The sequence below is a fragment of the Macrobrachium rosenbergii genome, chromosome 22 (assembly GCF_040412425.1).
Source record: "Macrobrachium rosenbergii isolate ZJJX-2024 chromosome 22, ASM4041242v1, whole genome shotgun sequence".
Classification (NCBI taxonomy): Eukaryota; Metazoa; Arthropoda; class Malacostraca; order Decapoda; family Palaemonidae; genus Macrobrachium; species Macrobrachium rosenbergii.
Genome location: NC_089762.1, coordinates 12,594,704 through 12,615,178, shown reverse-complemented (window position 1 = coordinate 12,615,178; position 20,475 = coordinate 12,594,704). Strand labels below are relative to the sequence as shown.

At 40.9% G+C, this 20,475-nt stretch overlaps 1 protein-coding gene across 3 annotated transcripts in view; it reads right to left on the bottom strand.

The window, feature by feature from the left end:
* The window catches only part of Arfrp1 (ADP-ribosylation factor related protein 1), a 140,305-nt gene that overhangs the window by 106,340 nt on the left and 13,490 nt on the right, over window positions 1–20,475 (bottom strand). For all 3 annotated transcript variants that reach the window (XM_067124220.1, XM_067124221.1, XM_067124219.1), the window contains exon 2: window positions 17,534–17,637. In XM_067124220.1, coding sequence (XP_066980321.1) covers window positions 17,534–17,626 — 93 coding nt within the window. In that variant the 5' untranslated portion in view covers window positions 17,627–17,637. The remainder of the gene's footprint in view (window positions 1–17,533; window positions 17,638–20,475) is intronic.

Genomic DNA, 20,475 nt, shown 5'->3' with positions numbered 1-20,475 from the left:
ATGGCAGGCTCGGTTAACAGCGATTCGGTTTTATGGCGCCTGTCTAGCGCCAAAAATCGCCAATTTCCGGCGCCAAAAATCGCCAATTTCCGCTTATCGGCGCCAATAATTGGGTATTGGCGATGATACATACCTATCAGAGGCGCCGATAACTGAAAATCGACGCTTTTCAGCGCCGATAACCCCCGAAAATCGCCGAAAAAGCGCCGAAATCGCCAATTTTCAGTTAGCGGCGATTTTCAGTTATCATCACACCCTCAGAAATGGAACCCAGCTGATAACCAAGGACTGCCTGTATTCATTCCTGAGTAATTATGAAAAATGTAAGCGTAAATATGAGCACTCGAGAACCCAGCCGAGCTGTGTAGTTCGGCCTAGGGTTTAGGAGTGCGTGAATAATTTTTTGTATGTCTATTTGTGCATCTGTAAATAACTTCAATGTGCATATATTATATATTATTCAAACGGCCATTCTTTGTACTTTATAGTGCTAAACGGCAAAATGTAAAAATATCAACGTCTCTATATAAAAATTTTTAGCGAACAACTGACTTTACGTGACAAAACAAAACTTATGTCTTTGAACTTCAATTGCTCAATTATTTACTAGGAACACCTATGGATTTTAGGTAATATATATATATATATATATATATATATATATATATATATATATATATATATATATATATATATATATATATATATATATATATATATATATATATATATATATATATATATATATATATATATATATATATATATATATATATATATATATATATATATATATATATATATATACAGTATATATATATATATATATATATATATATATATATATATATATATATATATATATATATATATATATATATATATATATATATATATATATATATGAAATTTATTCAGCTTTCCATCACAGTTGTCACTTTTTTTCTAGCATTATTTATTACCATGTAATTACAAAAATGTCAGCATATATACTGTATATATATAAATGAATGCTAATGCTGTAGTTCAGCAATTTATGCATGCATAGATAATTATATCATTTGAACAGCCATTCTTTGTACTTTTTATTGTGCTGAAACAGCAAAATGTGAAAATATCAACATTTCTATATAATAATTGCCTTTATATTTTCTTAGAGAGAAAAAAAAAAAGATTGTCTGTAATCTAACGACAATTGCTCAATTTTATTCTAGCAATACATATATCTTTCTTTTGTGCGTTTTATAGGAAATTTACTCAGCTTTCTATTGCCAAATTTATTTTTTTTTCTCTTTATTCCTTACTTAGGTACAATACAAAACATCAACATAAGTAGCTGAAATTTGCACTCCATTAAAAATTAGCATTTTTTAATCGGTAACAGCTAATTAGCAAACACATTTATAGCAAAATATTGCTTTCCCATGAAAGTTCAAACATTTCCACACAACTTACGTATGAAATAAACTCCTCAAACCTAATTATTATATTTTTCATGATTTCAAAAAAAATATCTACAATTTTCCTTAAAAATTTCACAATCATCACATCTTTTTTATAATTTCTAAGCCTTGCAAAGATTTTCTGATTGCTTTAGGAAAAAATTCAATCATTTGCCAACATCATAAAACAAACCAGAAGCCTATACAGTAAACCCCACGTATTCACAGTCTCATGATTCTCAGACTCATGTATTCATGGATTTCTCTTTGGAACATTTCTACCCATTATTCACGGAAAATTCGCCCATTCGCGGTATTTTTCACTGAGAAATATTCACTAAATACTGTATTTTCATCTCATTTTCATGACTATATGCACTTTTTGTGATAAAACTATTAAAAAACTCAGGTAATGCTCGAGTTACGATAATTTGATTTTGCAATGGGGTAAGCAATTAATACCGATACGACAATATTATTTATATATATATTTTTAAATTTCGTGCAGGAGCAGGCAGCAGTGTAATCAGGCAGTGAGAGACCAAATTACAATAGACAACTTTTCCTCCATCTCTTTATCCCATCTTCTAGTTAAAAAAGTAAAAGATAATGATAAAAGTATTGTTAGTAATGTTATACTCTTGAGTAAATGTGTACAGCCATAAACAACCGACTGAGAAACTGTTGTTTTGCTTATAACCGAATCGGATATCAACAGCCGTTTGCCTGGTATTTCAACCATCGTATGGTAATAAACAATTACAGTACCGTAGGTTACGGCACAAATGACGTTAAGTAGAATAGGACTGATATATTTTTACATTATACCCTTATTCGGTATGGATAAAAGATCGTCAAGGAAATATACTGCTAAATTTAAGCTGCAAGTTGCAGCCGAAGCTGAGAAAACAATGTTCAAGCTGCTAATGACTACTGTATACTGTACTGTAAATTATCGTGCATCGGCAACATGGATGAAACTCAATCATAATTAAAATGGGAGGGAAAGTATTTTAATCAAAACTACTGGGCATGAAAGAACACATTACTGTTATTTTTATGCCGATAAACGTTAAATACGTAAAGCTCATATTATGATGAAATCAAGTGAAAATAGTGAACAGAATCTTGAATTTTTTTACACAAAACAAACGCCCCCAAACGGCCATCGTCAATCATCATCTATTAACGAAAATAGATAAATTAATTTCACATCGAGACATATTTTAGTTATATTTCGACTTAAAAACACTTTGTATAATGAAAAATAACCTTGCCCCTTATAAATAAGGTATCTAGACTCTAGAGATTCATTTATGCTAACTAGAAGCAAGAAAAGCGCTCTGAACTGAGTTAAATGCGGCAAAATAAACACCGCGTAAACATTTCCAAATCAAAACATTGATCGCAATTTATAATACAAAACCAATATAAGAATATTTATGATATTATTGGATGCAGTGAATTAAGGCATAAATTTTAAAAGATCCATGGAAATGATGCATATCCATTATGTTGATTTTTGTATAATACAATATGTGAATATAGAGTAGAGTATAAGGTAGGATACGCTACCATGTATGTATACAATATACCATAGTGTAGGCTAAGCTAATTCTTGTTTGTTATTCAACTTCTCTTTGTATTGAATTATCATTAGTCACTTTGCATGAACCTCCAGAATTAGCTGATATTAATAATTACTATACTGTGTACGTAAAATAACAATTTTTAAAGTAAATTGTATTTTCCTAACTATACAAACCCGAGGTCCTTTACATTAGGAGATACTTTCAGGCGTAGGCTGGAAACGGGCCATTAAACTCTTGAACAAGGTGGTTAGGCAGTAACTACCTCCAGGTAGGCGGGATACCCGCCTGCCCGGATGTAAACATTCCAGTTTGCCTTTCGGCCCAGGTACAGATTGAGGGGTGGCATGAGGTGGGCATAAAATTGTAAAGGACCTGGTTTGTATAGTTAGGAAAAATACAATTTACTTTAAAAATTGTTATTTGTTCCGACACAATATACAAACCCTCGGTCCTTTACATTAGAGACTCACTTATTGGAGGGAGGAATCTGAGAAAGTCTCTCTGAACTGACTGGAGTTCACCACCTTGTCTTCCCTTCCTGGTCGTGAGAGCGAGGAAGGGAAAAACTGCCTCTGACAAAAGATCGGGTTGTAAGAAACGCAGGATCAGTTGTCAGACTTCTGGGTCCCTTTGCATGAAAGAGGAAACGTCAGTTCATGCAAAGTAGGCTGGGAAGAATTTGGCGTCGGATGACAATAAGGCAAATACAAGCATTGGGTTGTCTCATAGTCATGGTCTCCTTCTCCCCTTGCAAGAGGAAGGAGTGGGGTTGCTTCTATTAACCTTAACGGAAATAGAACGGGAGCTCCTGTTATGCGCTTATCTGCCTCGATCGCCCGGTCCAGCTTGTAACGGCATTTCCGCTCCTGCCCGTGGGAAGAGAGCCAGGATGGGGAGAAAGAAGAGAGGCCAGTCACTCAACCTCCATTCTCCCCATCACAGCCGTACAACATAGGCGAGATGCAATCCTGTCCCGTTAAGGGAGCTGGATAAGCTACACAACTTGTTGAGCAGCCACCACAGGACCCAAGGAAAAAGTGTCCAAGGACTTGTGTGCAACATCCCAGAGGTAGAAGGAGGTGAAGGTAGTCTGTTGGGACCACACACCCGCCTTCAGCTCCTGTGGTACCGACATATTCTTCCGAATGCGAGGGATGGACCAAGCCATCGACTTTGTGAGCTCTCGGGTGAAAGGTACCGTATCGTTGTCATCAGCTGCCAAGTACCTCCTTGATCGCTTCATTTAAGTCAGGAGGAAGATGTGTCCTTAGACACTTCTTCCTTGGGAGAGACAGTACTGGCGAAAAACGTTGACGACATCCAGGTTAGGAATGTCGAACCTTTCGAAAGTACCACAGCTCCCAATAGGACAAAGTAACGAATGATCTGGATCATCGATACAAAGTCCAAGGAGGAGGGGAACAAGAAGGACTCGAACCCAACAGTCGATGCCAATGGATTTGGAGTCCACCTACGACATCCGAGAAGGATGATCCCCACCCTGTTCTTCCATCTTCTACGCCAAGGCCAGGGTAACATGAGAGATGGACCTAAGAGGGCATATCTCTATCCGACAACTCTCGTAGGGCGAGTGCAGAGCAAGGACAGGAACCCTAAACGAGAGCCGCATGCCACCCAGGAAACATTCCCTGGGACAGCATGACTGAAGAAGCTTCTCGTCCGTAGCTAACTCTCGACTAAGGAGACGAAGGCTACTTCAGATAAAAGACTAGGTCGCAAGGGCCTACATTCTTCAAAAACTGAAAGGGAGAGAAGCAGCCCTCGCGGAGAAGACGAGGAAGTCCAGACTTGACAAGCGACTCTGACCCGGGAAGAAGTTCCGACAACGACACCACCAGCGAAGACGGATCCAGTCCCTGGGACAGTGTTGCAGAGGACTTCAAGGGATATCCAGCTATATCTGTTGCCGCTCAGCGAGAAAGCCTGTGCTTGCAAGGAAAGCTGGAAAGTCTCCCAGTCCTGAACCCACAGGGATGTACTGCCTCAAGAACCGCTTCTTGTGTAGCTGCACAGGAGGATGGGTCAAGCGGAATTCTTCTCGATGCCTCGGCAATCAGTTCGGAAGGAGGGGAAGTCTTTGGCATTTGTCTGTAACTCGGGGTGAGCAATGTTTGTGAACCCCTAGCGAAACGGACAAATACGGAGGGAAAAACGTTGATATCGAGTTTTCACCAAAAGACAGCATGCCTCAACAGAGCGGCCCCTGGTCTGGTATGAGGGAGCGAGAAAACACTACTGACTTGTGTGCAGGAGGCAACAGAAGGACGGTAGGGATTTCTCAGTCCAGCAGTCTCTGTATGAGTCTTCGTGAAAAAAGAGTGAGCAGCATGTTCTGTCCCGATCACTCAAACCCGAGGCCAGGCTTGCCTACCAATACATCCCCACCAGGGATGCATCTGGTTAATTGAGCTGTCGAGTGTGCAATAGAACAACACTCAGAGTACCTTCAAATGTCGAGATAAAACAGGGGGAAAACGATTGCCTCCTGTTTGTCGACAAAGTCACTACTGTGGTTTTATTGTTCAATGAAACCAGTGAGTGTCATAAAACCCATCCTGGATTCTTGGACGGCCAAAAGGCTGCCCTGAGCCCAGGACGGTGACGGGAAGGTACTAATCATCTCGGTCGCACAAAATTCAAGACAAGGTCTTTACCAGTGTGCGCCTATTCCTCAACCTGTGAATCTGTGAGTAGACACAAGATTTGAGGGAAATATGAAGGCATATTCGAAGGTTCCTATAATCAAGCATTAGCCTAACTCTTTCCTCATACCTCGAAGAGGAAAGAACGGGCAAAAGGAAGCAGACTTCCATTTTCCACCATGGGGAAGCTTCTGCAAGATGACAGGGAACCGAGACAATTAGCTCTAGCTTGCTGGCATTTCCCGAATCGGGAGCACGGGAGAGGTGGTGGAATGAATTCGATGGAAAGAATTGCAGAGACCTAAGGGAAATAGATACTTCTCCTGAAGGAATCCATTCCCAGGTCTCGGCAATGTTGCTGCCAGCTCCAGAGACTCGATAAGCATCATTTGTCCAGGCATCAGCAGTTGCAATCTTCTTCTGAAGCCTAGGACTTCTTAGCTAAGGAGTTGAGGTGGGCTGGCTTGAACCCAAGGTCGAGTTGAAATGATAAGACCCAAAATTCTTGTCCATTGTCCAAAGGACAAGGCAGTGCCCTGCTGGGAACCTTGATTACCAGGGTATCTGGCAAATCTCTGAAAGAGAAAGGCAGAACCAAGTAAAGGTTCTGCTCCCAAGGGTCGAGCCAACTCGGGACTTACGAAACTGGAGATCCGAATGGGACAAAGTCCTTCTTCTTAGCACCAGAATTGCCCAAAAAACTGTGGTCAGCAAGACCCTCCGAGGCAAGAAGAATTCATATTCTGCCGAGGCAGGGGTGGAAGTTTGGTGTTTCGACCTGAATTAACTCCATCGAAGAAAAGAATCCATCAGGTCGAAACGTTTCGGAAGACAGGACTGCGGCGGTCCCTGACATTCTCGGCCCCCTCAGAAACTGCAAAGGGTTGCAAGTGATGAAGGTTATTCATTGGGGAGCCGCGGTCCTGTCCCAGGGATCCTCGCGCCGACTAGCCGAACACCCGGGCAAAGAGGCGATCGTACTTGAAGAGGAAGACCCTCGCTGTTCCGATGCGTGAAACCCCTGTACTTCTCCCCTTGGAGGGAGACCTTGACAGATCCCATGAAACCCTTCTCAGCTACCTGGTTATAATACGAGAGAATCGGGGGACCGATACCCAAAGCACGCCAGGCAGCCGAACTCCGAAAGAAAATTTCGTCGGAGCTCTCTCTGTCCGTCTCGCTCCTCTCGGAACAACCGAAAGGAGAAGAGAACAGGTGAGGAGAAAAGAGTAGCCCTACCTGTCCTGCCAGAATGATAAGCAGGAGAGGCGGACCGTGAGCAATAATCAACCAAGGAGATTACTGCCACATCGGGAAAGAAGAGCACCTATGCCGCGGGCAAAGTGCTTTCCTGGGAAGAGCAAAAATTCACTCGAGCATAGACAGAACCCGAATCGAAAAACCGAGTAGGGCCGAGCCGAGCCGAGCCGATCACGAACGCGATCCAGCTGGTCGGTATGCGGCAGACTGGGAGGCAGGCGGATGGGGCGAGCCGAACGAGCCAAGCCAGTCTGGCAAGCCGAGTCAAGTCGAGCCGAGCCAGTCTGGCAAGCCATGTCGAGTCGAGCCGAGCCAGTCTGGCAAGCCAAGTCGAGGCCGAGCCAGAGCCAGACTCATAACTGGGCAGGCCAGACTGCCTCTGCTGTGAACAATTGCTAGTTTCCCGAACTCTAAACTCCTTCGAGGCCGAAACCGGGCCAAGGCCCTCGAGAAGAAGGCTCATAGGGGAATTCTGTGTCTGCTTATCTTGCATGCTCGAACCCCTAAAGTTCGAGACACAAGAACGAAGCCGCCCGAGCAACCGAAGCAGCTGGCCGGCAGAATCGAGACACCTGGCGTCGCGGTATACCGACACCTGGGTGTCCCGGCGACCAGACACCCGGGTGTCTCGGCAACCAGACACCTGGGTGTCCCGGCAACCAGACACAAGGGCGTCCCGCAACCAGACACCTCTGTGTCTACCTGGGTGGGTGTCCGGCAACCAGACACCTGGGTGTCTACCTGGGCCCCGGCAACCAGACACCTGGGTGTCTCGCAACCAGACACCTGGGTGTCTCGACACTTTCTCTCGTCCTATGCCTCTCGTGAGAGAGCTCGCCGATTCATAGAATTCGAGCTACCCACGAGACTTCCGAAAATCGGGAGCGGCTGCTTTGTTACCTAATAGATTAAAAGAGCCACACAGAACCAGTCTTAGATGCAGACTTCAAGACTGGCAACGAGGGAATGGCCTCGAGAGGCCGTGGCTCTCGCGCCCCAAACGCAAGATCCCACAGGAAAATGCGAATCGGCCAACTTGTCTTCCGAAGAGTGTCAGTCCCTTGGAAGTCCCGCAGGACTCCCAAAGTGAATCTCTTCCCTTGCTTCTTCTGGTGTTCGAACCGAGAGGATCGAGACACCAGGCTGGGAACCCGACCGAGCACTGGCAAACACTGGGAGCGCTTGCGGTGCTGGCAGGAAGAGGAACCGAGACACCTGGGTGCCTCGGCCCTTTCTCTCGCACTGCTCCCGAACTGGGCCCAGGAAAATCTCTCCAGACCAGATTGGGATACTCGATATTCCATAGAATCTCGAGCACTCGGCGCTCGCGAACGAGCGCCCGGCAGCCCCATCTTAGAGGCGGAACCTCTAAGACTCGGGAACGGAACGCAAACTGAGGTCTGCGCGCCCGCCGGCTCCAAACACAAAACCCACGGCTATGCGAAATCGGTTTCCTAACCCGGGTCGGGAAGAGCCAACGAGACCCACTGCCTCCTCGGAAGGAGGCAGTCCCTAAATGTCCAAGGGCATCAAGGGGAAGAAGCAGCATCCTTCCTTCGGCCGATGAAGGTCTGCCCGATTCTCGGACCTCCAGGACCTCGGGAGAGGAAGGGAAGACGCAGCAGAAGACGAAATCGAAGATAAGATGAAGAAGACGGCGGCTACTTCCACAGGACAGCTTCCTTCATCTCCACTCCCACATCTTCTACAGGATGGTCGACACGAAACATCAGAACCTCCAGGGTAGTCCGGCAGGAACACAACGGACGCAGGAGAAGCATGATCAGGGCAGCCGATGCAGGAGCTACAGCAGCAGATCGGAGGGCAGGAGCTACTGCAACGGCCAGGAAAATCACCTCAACAGGACCACTTCCTAAATCTTCACGCCGACATCTTCTACAGGATGGCGGACATCGTGAACCTCTGGGGCAGCTAGCAGGAACGCACGGAAGCGGACCCGGGCACGACCGCCAGGAGCAGCAGGAATGATCAGGACAGCCGATGCAGGAGCCACGGCAAAGGTTCGGAGAGCAGGAGCTATGCAACGGCCAGGAACGCCACTTCCACAAGGCGACTTCCTTCCCTTCACGCCCACGTCTTCTACAGGATGGCAGCAGGCAGGAACACAACGGAAGTGGCCCCGGCACGACCACTAGGAGAAGAAGCGGCACGATCAGGACATTCGATGCAGGAGCTACGTTAGCTGTTCGGAAGGCAGGAGCTAATGCAACAGACAGAGTGTCATTGAAAGTCACCAGCATCGACAGGAGCGATCAGGGCGGCTGCGGCAGGAGACCAGGAGAGCAGCCCCCGAGACTGTCGAGAGTTGACACGAGCAAAACACAGGGAACAGCAGGAGCAGATAGACCACAGATACGCAGGAAGCATTGCAACAGCATACATGAAAACCAGCAATGACAGCGATCGAACTACATCAGCGGGAACAGAGTCAGAGCGATCCCGCGTGGTAATATGTCATCTAATCAGGTATTGTGGTCGATCCCAAAGCAACACTGAATGAAAGTTGGGACTGCTTCATGCAAGATATTCTTGATATATGATATCCAGCCAACTACTGCTGTCTCTGCAATGCTCACTGTCAACCTGAAAGAAAAACAAATATGATTAGTAGAGGGAGGCTCCTCCGCCACAAGGGGAACAGCCCTACGCAGCGTTAGGAGGTACTCTAGACGAGGTTGCTCGCTCCCCCTCCCCGTGTCTTCACCGACGAGCGAGCGAAGAGGGCGAAGGAGAGAAGGGAAGAACCTGGGAAGAGAAGAAAAAGGACAGAGGGAGTTTCCACCAAGGGCGCCCGGTGGAAGCGAACTTATCGACACGACGCCCGTAACCTCCCACTCAGCCCAAGAAAATCTCTAATCAGCGCAGGCGGAGACAAACACTCAGCAAAGAAGGAAGAAATTAGTGATGCCCTTACACACGGAGGGCGGAAGCCCAAGAAGGGACTATTATTATTATTATTATTAAAATAGTTTAACCAGACCACTGAGCTGACCATCAGCTCTCATAGGGCTGGCCCGAAGGATTAGGATGGAATGACAAGTCTAGGCTAGAAGCCTAGCACTGGGACCTAATAGGTCACTTGTCAATGATGATAAACGAAAATGAAAATGAAATTAAAAGCTGTAAAAGGCATACGCTTTCATACTGGAACACACTCACACAATAAATACATTTAAACTCATGCTTCCATACATACTCACTAAAAAGGTATATTAAAATTTAAAATAAATTAAGTAAAATCATAAAATTTACTTGTTTTAAAATTCATTATACTGATTGATTGTTTTTTTTATATTTTTCCAATGAATTTGCAGCTTCTCATGAACATTAAAATGGGTGCTATTGAGAACGTTGAAGATTCTGACAAAATTTCTTCTATCGGTCTATTTCAAAATTTGATAATCGCTGCACGTTATATTTTGGACATTCACACAGTATATGCTTAACTGTTATCAGCACATTGCAATCTGGGCATTTGGGAAGAGGGCCACATGGACTGTTCATTAAGTGTCCATGTGTCAAACGAGTATGGCCTATTCAAGACGTGTCAGAATTACTTGTGCTTGTCTCTCTCTTTGATATGACGAATTCCATTTTCCAACACTGGATTTTATCTGTTTTAATTTATTATTTTCAGGTTCTTCGTTCCATATATTTTGCCATTTTTTACAATGACTGTTTTTATATATCTTGCATAGTCACTGATAGGGATGTCTACATTTGTTCTTGTCATGTGGACCGCTTCTTTAGCTGCTTTATCAGCCTCTTCATTTCCCTTAATCCCTACATGGGCAGGGATCAACATATTTCAATATTTTTTCCCTTATTATACAATTTATGGATTGAGAACTTTTATATGTTGTACAATATTATTTTTGGGATTATAGCTTTGAATAGCTTCTATAGCACTTCTGGAGTCGCTATAAATTACAAAATTATTATATGAGACTTCTCTAATTATTTTTATGGCTGATACTATTGCACATAACTCAGCTGTAAATACAGAGGCTTTGTCTGGGAAGGAGAACTGATACGTTTTGTTTTGGGATACCGCAGCATATCCCACTCCGTATTGTGATTTAGATCCGTCAGTGTATATTGCGTAATGTGGACCTTTTCGGATTATATGCTCTACTGCATGTTGTCTTTGGTATTCTGGAGTATATGAATTATTTTTTGATAAATATTTCAAGTGTGTACAAATTCTCATTTTATTCATTGTCCAAGGAGGAGGCAATTTTAACATTACAGGCAATTGTATATACATATTTAGTGACTCAAACAATCTTCTAGCCTAATTGGGAAAGAAGGTGGATGATTGTTTATAAACACATCTCTTAATCCAAATAATTTTTGGTTGGAGAATCATTTGTCTGAATTCTCAGAGCACTCTTCATCGTTACTAGCTCTCTATGGAGAGACAGAGGTAGTTCACCACATTCAACTTGTAAAGAAGATGTTGGTGATGATCGAAAAGCTCCTGAACATATTCTAAGACCCTCATTATGAATTGGGTCTACTGTTTTCAGCGTTGCATCTGATGCCGAGCCATATATTTCACTTCCATAATCAACGATAGACAGCACTGTTGCTTTATACAATAAAGTAAGGGTATGCCTATCGGCTCCCAAGTAGTGTTTGACAGTTTTTTAATTAGGTTTAATGCTCTTTTACATTTTGATTTCATGTATGTTATGTGGGCTTTCCAGTTCATGTGAGCATCAAATACTAATCCTAAAAATTTTGCTGTTTGGCCAATTGGTATACTATGGTTTCTGATTTTAAGTCTATTTCTTCTCCTTTTTTCCATTTTTGTTTTTATAAAACATGATTGCTTGGGTTTTATCTATGGAAAATTTAAAGCCTACAGATAAAGCCCATTCATCTATTTTTACTATGCTTTTATTAATGATTCGTTCTGCATGTTTTATTCGAGATGCTGAATAATATATGGCAAAATCATCCATATACAAGTTACTTTTAATACCAGTAGGTAGAATTTTTACTGATATCATTAATTGCTAACGTAAACAGTGTGCCACTAAGGACGCTTCCTGTGGAACACCATTTTCTAGAGGAAATGTTCTAGACAGAACATCATCAATTCTCACCTGAAAACTGCGATTTGTCAAAAGTTTTGTATAAACCTAGGTAAATGTCCACAGATGTTGTTGTTTTGTAAAGTTTTTAATATAGCATACCTCCATGTAGTGTCATATGCTTTTTCAATGTCAAAAAGACAGCTACAGTAATTTGTTTTCGTTCAAAACCTCTTCGTATATGGTCTTCTAAGTTACAGAGAGAATCTAATGTAGACCTGTTACACTGTGACCCAAACTGAGTGGGAGTTAAAATTTTATTTTCTCAGATGTGTGCCATGTTAGTCGAGCATTTACCATTTTCTCTAGTAATTTGCACATACAACTTGTTAAAGAAATTGGTCTGTAATTGCTTACATTACTGGGATCTTTTCCAGGTTTGGGGATTGGAATAATTATAGCTTTACGCCATTCATCAGGAAATAAATTTCTAAGCCATAAGTGGTTATAAAACTCTAACAAGTATGTCTTTGCCAAAGGTGCTAAATGGCATATCATTTCAAAACAAATATTGTCACCTCCAGGGGCAGATTTATTGCTGTTCAACAGAGCAAATTCTAGCTCTTCCATACTAAATTTTCTATTATAATATATATCTTCTACTGTTTCAAAATTTATTGTTATTAATTCTATATTATTTTTCTTTGTCTTGGAAATGCTCATCTAAATTTTTGTTGCTACTTACTTTTGCTAAATTTTCACCTATTACATTACTAATTTCTTTTAGGATCAAGTATTTTTTCCCATCTTTTATTATGGCATGTCTAGGTGGTTTAACATGGGTACCATTTATTTTCCTGAATTTTTCCCATATTTTTGTATGGGAGTATTTTTAGAGAGCTCTGATACATATTTTTTTCCATGAAATGATTCTTCCCTGTATTACTTCTCTTTTAAACTTTGCAGATATTTTATTATACAGAGGTTTTAATGTATCAATTTCTAATAATAATATAGTCAGTTTTTGTAAGTTCCTTCTAATATTGGTAACGTTTTGTTTAATTTACTGAATTTTCTATTCAAATTATTTAGTCGTCTTCCAATTTGGTGTTTTATTTTTATTAATTCTGTTAGTTTTTCAGACCACCATGGGACTTTGTGTTTTGTCGGATGAGATTTGGATTTTGGTATTGCTTTATCAGCAGCATTTGTAATGAAATCAACAAAGAAATTCATTAGTTTCATTATGGTCTTTCAAATATTCAAATGGTGGGATATTCCTGGTGTGGAATTCATATTGTTCCCAATCTGCTTTATAAATGTTATATCGAGGGGCATGTTTGGTGGGGTTATTTTGTAATAAAGAAATTAATATGGGGAAATGATCACTTGTATGCAAGTCATCTACTGTATTCCAGTCCAATCTGTCTACTATGTCTGCTGTACATAGAGTTAGGTCAATTGAGAATATGTTCCATGTGTTTTAGAAAAATATGTGCTGATTTCGTCATCATTTATACAGCACATGTCATATGAATCTATGAATTCCTCTATTTTAATTCCTGCTCTATCTGATTCTGTACAATTACAGTCCCACATTGGGTTGTGGGCATTAAAATCACCTACTATTAACGTTGGTTCCTTAGTATTATTAAGTAATTCTTTGATTTTGTCAACGTCATAATTTTTATTAGGTTGATTGTACAAATTATGAATTACATAATTATCGTTTTTTATTCGTATTCTAATACTCGACGTTTGCAGATCAGTAAATTTTACAGGTACTTTGTCATAACATACTTTGTTATGTACATATATAGCAGTACCTAAATTTCCCTCTTCCTCTCTTGATGCAGATGCTAAGGTATATTTACCTATCGTTAATATTGTTTTGTTGACATGTTGCAAACATAATATCATTGGTTCATATTCTTTTAATAACCGTTGTATTTCTCCTAGGTGTAATCTGGTCTGTAGACCATTTACGTTCCATTGTATAATATAACTATTGAAAAATATTTTTTATAGCGGTTGGGTTTTACTCTTTTTTGTATTATCAATTTGGAATTTTTCTAACAATTTACTCACGACATTCATCTGTTTTTCCTTATAATAGACTAAGTGCTCAATGCACATGCACCCTTTTTCATGGTTACTCAAATCTGTGGTTTCTTTTTCTATATTTCATAAAATTTCTTATAATGTTTGTTAAACCATCTTTTGTTATGCTTTTGTTGTTATTGCATAATTCAATGAAACAATCATTACATCCACAAGTATTATCATGTGTATTTCTCTTTTCATTTGCTCTTGTTCCAATTATTGGAGAAGGAGTAATCTCTTCTCCTTGACATAATCATTATCATCTATGGTATGATTCTCTTTCACTTCTTTAGTGTTCTCGACATTTGCCTTCATAGGTTCTATTATTATTTTAGGAGATAAAGGTATATTCTTAGCTTGTTTTTGTTTTTGCTCCTTTTTCATCGCCTTCATCTTTGGTTTAACTGATGTTTCTCTAATAATAGTTGGTTTCTTCATTTTGGGTGGTGTTCTCTCCAAAGGCCTTTTTTATCTTTAAATTCCTGTCTATCTCTACCCTCTTCTGTCACTTTAGTAGCAGCATCCTCCTGTGTTTCTATCTGCATTAATATTTCAAATGAATTGGACAAAATATTATCCATCTCATTTGTACCTGTTTCTTTATTTTTTACAATTTTATTTTTATTTCTAAATTATTAATTTTTCTTGAGATTTACTTTTCTGTGCTCTGTTATTTCTATCTGTTTCGTTTTTGCTTCATTTTTTGCTCTTGTTATTGAGGAATATGAATGTTTCTTAGATGGATCTTGCATTCCTCTCACTTTTAATTCCAATTTAGCCTCTCTGATAGACATCCCTGTTCGTTCTTTGCAACATTTTCAACTCTGTATTGTATATGTAGTACACACACTCCTTGGACCTAGCATGATGATCCTGTCCACAGTTTACACATTTTGGTTCACTACATTTCCATTGTGTGGCATGTTCTTTAGATCCACAATAAGCACATACAGGTTCATTACGACAGTTTTTCTTTGTGTGTCCATACTTACTACAATTTTGACATTGTAGCGGTTTGGGAACATAAGGTCTCAATTCTCTATTTTGACCTAAAATTTTTATTTTTTGAGGTAACTCTTGACCCTCAAATTTTATTTTTGCAATTCTTAATGCTTTATTATTTTGTTTACTTGGTATTATATATACCTCACAGTCTTGGATTTTGGTATATCTCATTTTAAGAGAGTCCAACAGTATATTTTTGTCAACCGTTCGTCATTATTTTCAGGAAGTACAATAGTACCTGAATGCTGTTCATAGTGTCATGCTTTTTACTTTTACATTTATATTGTCAACACTTTTTATTGACAGATAGTCCTCAGACTGGTTTTTGGTTGTGGCTTCTATAAGCCACGTCTTCATTTTTTCTGTCTAAACGACATTTCTGTCGTTGAGTGTCTTTAATTAATAAGAAGTTTTCTAACTTCAGGGCTGATATTTGCTGTTCTGTTTCCATGGTTAGAAACCTTGACCAACTTCCACTCCCAAAGAGGGAGTCAAGTGAGTCAAGGTTGAGTCAAGACGATATTTACTTTTTTTGATTTGTTGTGTACTGGAGCATAAGGTTCCAGTGTGATTATATTTGGATTCTTTATTGTTTTTTCCAAAGAAAGGTTGTTACAAGAGGTTCCATCGGTCGTCATCTGTGCCGAGTCACTACCATCAAAGGGCCCAGGGGTACTCGAATCTTTATTTTCACTTTGCATAAAGATTTGAGGGAGGAGAAAAAAAAAAAAAAAAAAATAACCTGAAAACCTTAAAAAGATATCATCAGCCTTTCATGGAGTTCATTCCTCCACTAATGGCACAAGTGAGAACCGACTCCCAAATGTCCATCCCTACCCTACCCCAAAGGGGATGGCACAACATGATTAGAGTGGCTCAAGTGTAAGCCAACCCGCTTGATAGGACTGAGAGCATTACTAGAATACAATCATCCCCACCCTAATCACATTATGGGCAAACCGGACAGAATGCCGAGAGTCCTATTCCCAGAACTAGACCCCCTGGAATCCGTGGTCCAGTCCGTAGAATAGTTCCGCCTGAAAACTCAGGTCCGAACATTATCGGGCAGTTGATGGTCCTGCCACGGTTCTCACTATTTAGCTTCGGATATAAACCCAATCCCAGCTATGATACCTTTTCCTATTTACCAGGTCCAAGAAATTTGTACGAAAGTGAAAATATCCACGCCATTTAAATCGAAAGGTTTGTAGGTGATCCGTCAGGGCCCGGGCTCTTATTCTTCGTAAGAACGAAGAAGAAAAGCCAGGGCCAAGAAGGGACTAATCTTACGTCCATGGATGAAGGAACCTAAGAAAAGGGCCACGTCCCCAAAGTAATTACTTGTTAAGGGCCTATAATATAAAAGGGCCGCTGGATTAAAAAATGTACCACTTGGCTATACTAAGCAATGCCTGATGGCCAAAACCCCAGACACAGGCAGGGGAATGGCTTGGACAAGGTTATTCACAAATCGTGGGTTTGTATTACCAAATATCAAAACACGAAAATATATAAACAAAAATACAGAAAGATCCCACCGTAAGAGATTTATTGGGATACTGACAGTCAGCAGAGAGAATCTTAAAAATACGTCAGGTGGCGGTTGACGGCCGAAAGCAAACTGGAATGTTTACATCCGGGCAAGGCGGGTATCCCCGCCCTACCTGGAGGTATTACTGCCAAACCACCTTGTTCAAGAGTTTAACGGCCGTTTCCAGCCTACGCCTGAAAGTATCTCTATAAATGTAAAAAATCCGAGGGTTTGTATATTGTGTCGGAACAAGAGTATATTTTTATACTGTAGGCTGGTGCTACCATATATGTATACATGGTAAGATTCAACACTACCCTAGTGTTTAAAATAGGCTATTTTCGAGAACATGTTTTGGTATTTCTTACATTTTTCTAAACTTATTTCTTACATTTTTTCTAAGTGTTTTTAGAAGGATTCTAAGTATTTTGGATCTTTTTAGCTATTCATCTGTGAGGAGGGGGTCTGCGCATCCCCGAGAATACCTATTCTTACTGTATCAGTTATAGTTTGGACATAACGATTTTTACAAAGAAACTTTTCTGGGCAAGGCCCACTTTTCCCTCCACGGCATAAGTCGTGTACCGGGTAGCGCTATAGGAACCCCCGTAAGTGCGAGAGGGTTAAAGTACAGTAGTATACCAATTTGTGCCGAAGCTGAATACATGAGACTAATGGTATCACGTAAACTAATTCAAGCTCTTAAAGGCTGGGAGAAGCCCATGCTCATCACAGCACCCACGATGTTATATATGAAGTGGGTTATTCACAAAAAGTAAATTAAAGGTTTATACATGTATAAACATATTCAGAACCATGCCTCAAGCCTCAGAAATTTTAAATATTCAATTCAAACATTTTTTCTACTCATACTTACTGTTTTCCCAGCGTTATCAAGACCCAGAATCAACACAAAGAACTCATCCTTCTTGAACAAGTATTTGTACAGCCCATAGAATAGGGTAAACATGATTCTGCCACCTGCAAAAAGGAAATTTAAAAACTTATATAAAATCTATGACAAAGTATATACAAGAAAGTAAGCACATACTCTATTCTAAAGTTATAAAGGTATGCTGCAAAATATCTACAAGTAATTCTTGATCTCTATGGAAACACCTGGTGAAAATAACATCCAACACTGGTCTTAAAATAATAAATTTTAAAAATTAATTTATATTTTTTCTAGGATACAATCCTACGGCATCATAAATGGAGTATCTCAGCGCAAGGTGTGCTGCGGCTGTCACTGACTTAGTAAGAAAATCAAAACCCTATTGAATAGGCCTAACACTCACTTGTGACCTGAGCTGGCTTAGTTCTTCCATTTTGTGAATCAGCCTCCTTGCGGTCCCACTCACCTCCATGACTGGGAGGGATCACAGCCACAAGGAGTGGTAGAGGGGGTAAACTTCCCCATGAAAGCAGAGGTTCGTATCCTTTAAAATTTGGTATTTGCTCCAAAAGGAATATGAACCTACACTGTCATAAATGGAGCCAAACCAAAAGGCGCGGTAGGTAGGACTTGCATGCCAGTTCAGCAGCTCCCACTGCCTCCGGATCTACCTTATACAGAACTCAGGTCACTAAACAAACATGAGGCTAGACTGTCCCTGTACTCACCACACCAGCTAGGGTCGTCAGATGATGGCCCTGCTCTCCTCCTGGGCAGAGCCTCCCATAGAGCTTGATGTCCTAATACCACCTGCTGGGTTGCCACCATTGGACACATGGTGAAGGTGTCTAAGGATTTGTGGGCTAAGTCCCTCAGGAAGAAGGATGTGAAGGTCAACTGTCTCTTCCAGACTCCCACCTTAAAGATCTGTAGGGCAGAGTGGTACTTCTTGCATGCCACTGAGGGGCCTATTCCTCTGATACTGTGGACCTTGATCGTTGCCAGGGAATGCCCATTACTTCCCGTGGTCGTGTACACCCTGACTATGACCTCCTTTAGCCAGAATGAGATCATACTCCTGGAGACCTCTCTTTTCTCCTGGCCTGTACTTGTGAAGTCTCCTGCAGGTAGGTCTGTGGGGGCTGTGTGTTTAAAGTACAGCCTAAGAGCTCTGACTGGGTAAAGAACCATCTAGTCCTGGTCACCCCTCATGAAGTCCTTCAATGATGTGATCGAGAAACGTTTAAATTTTAGGCTGCACAGTTCTGGGTCTTGACCACAAAGTCTGGAATGAATTCCAGTAATATGGAGGACCAACCCACAGCATGTGTGACATTCTACAAGAGGGCATGCAGTTCCACTGTCTTAGCCAATGCAAGAGAGAGGAGGAAGATGGTCTTCAACATCAGGTCCCTCTGACGCTTTCTTCAGGGGCTCGTAGAGAGGATGTCTCAGGCAGGAGAGTACTCTGGTGAAATCCATTCGGGGGGCCTTAACTCCCTCGGTGGGCACTTCTCCTCAAGGTGCTTGATGACGGCACAGTTCCCAGGCACTGGAGATGTCTATTCCCCTGGGTCTAAAGATATGGACCAAGGCAGCTCTGTAGCCCTTTACTGTTGCTGTTGTGGTTTCTTTTCCTCTTAGGAGCCAGTGTTGAATTCACTGCGAGATGGTGAGGAAGAGCTATGATCCAGATTAACAATCTTGGAGAGTCAAACATACAAATGTTACTCTTAAAATTATTTTATTTTCTAACAGTTTTATTTACAAGCACTCGACAGCCAGCACAAAGTACTTCTGTACTTCTGTGGACAATAATTTACTGGATCAGTCCCTAACCACACACACTAACCTATAATCAATCCAGAGGACAATTTCATAAATACAGCTTGATGATCACCAATTTCCTATAAACCTGTTTCCTTTAACACATCAATGCACAAAAAAGTAGAGTATACAGCACACAATTACACCAAAAACCAACCAAACCTCTGAGTCAAACAAATCACCTCTGAATATTTACTCAATTGAAATTTTTCACAAAAGAATTTAGTACAGTACATATATGTATAAACAGCTCCTCATACGCTGTCAAATTTTCTTCTAACATAAAAATGAGAAGAGGTAAATATCTTCTTCTTTTCAAACTGATTAGTACCTCAGAATGTTCCAATAGGGAAATTTGACTCATAAATCAACTTTACTTTATACTGTACACTATCTCTCACACAGTAAAGGGAATTAAAGCTCTTCCTTGGGCACATCGGTCTTCCTCATGTGGCCTTGCACTCGTTAGGCCCGGGTTGTGTTCGACTCTCCGGCAAGACTAATGAAGAGTTAGAGGAATTTATTTCCAGGTGATAGAAATTCATTTCTCATTTCGCGTATAATGTGGTTCGGATTCCACAATAAGCTGTAGGTCCCGTTGCTTAAGTAACCAATTGGTTCTTAACCACGTTAAATAAGTCTAATCCTTCAGGCCAGCCCTAGGCGAGCTGTTAATCAGCTTAGTGGTCTGGTAAAACTAAGGTATACTTACTTAGTAAGGGGAATTATATTAACCTCACACAATGACAAATTTTTAAAGTAATTTGTATTTTTCCTAACATACAAACCTGAGGTCTTTACATATGGGGAACAACTTTCAGCGAGCTGGAAATCCAACCATTAAACTTTTAAAGGTGATCATGGTAACAGTTACTGATGGTACAGGACGGAAATACCACCCACCAAGTCGGAGTGCACTCAGTTCTATGCAGTTTACCTTTTGGCCTAGGTAAGAGAATGGGGGTGGTAAGAGGTGGGCCCTTAATGTAAAGACTTCAGGTTTGTATGTTAGGAAAAATAAAAATTACTTTAAAAATTTGCCATTTGTTCCTACAAGAATACACACCCTCGGTCTTTACATAAGGGAGACTTCACTT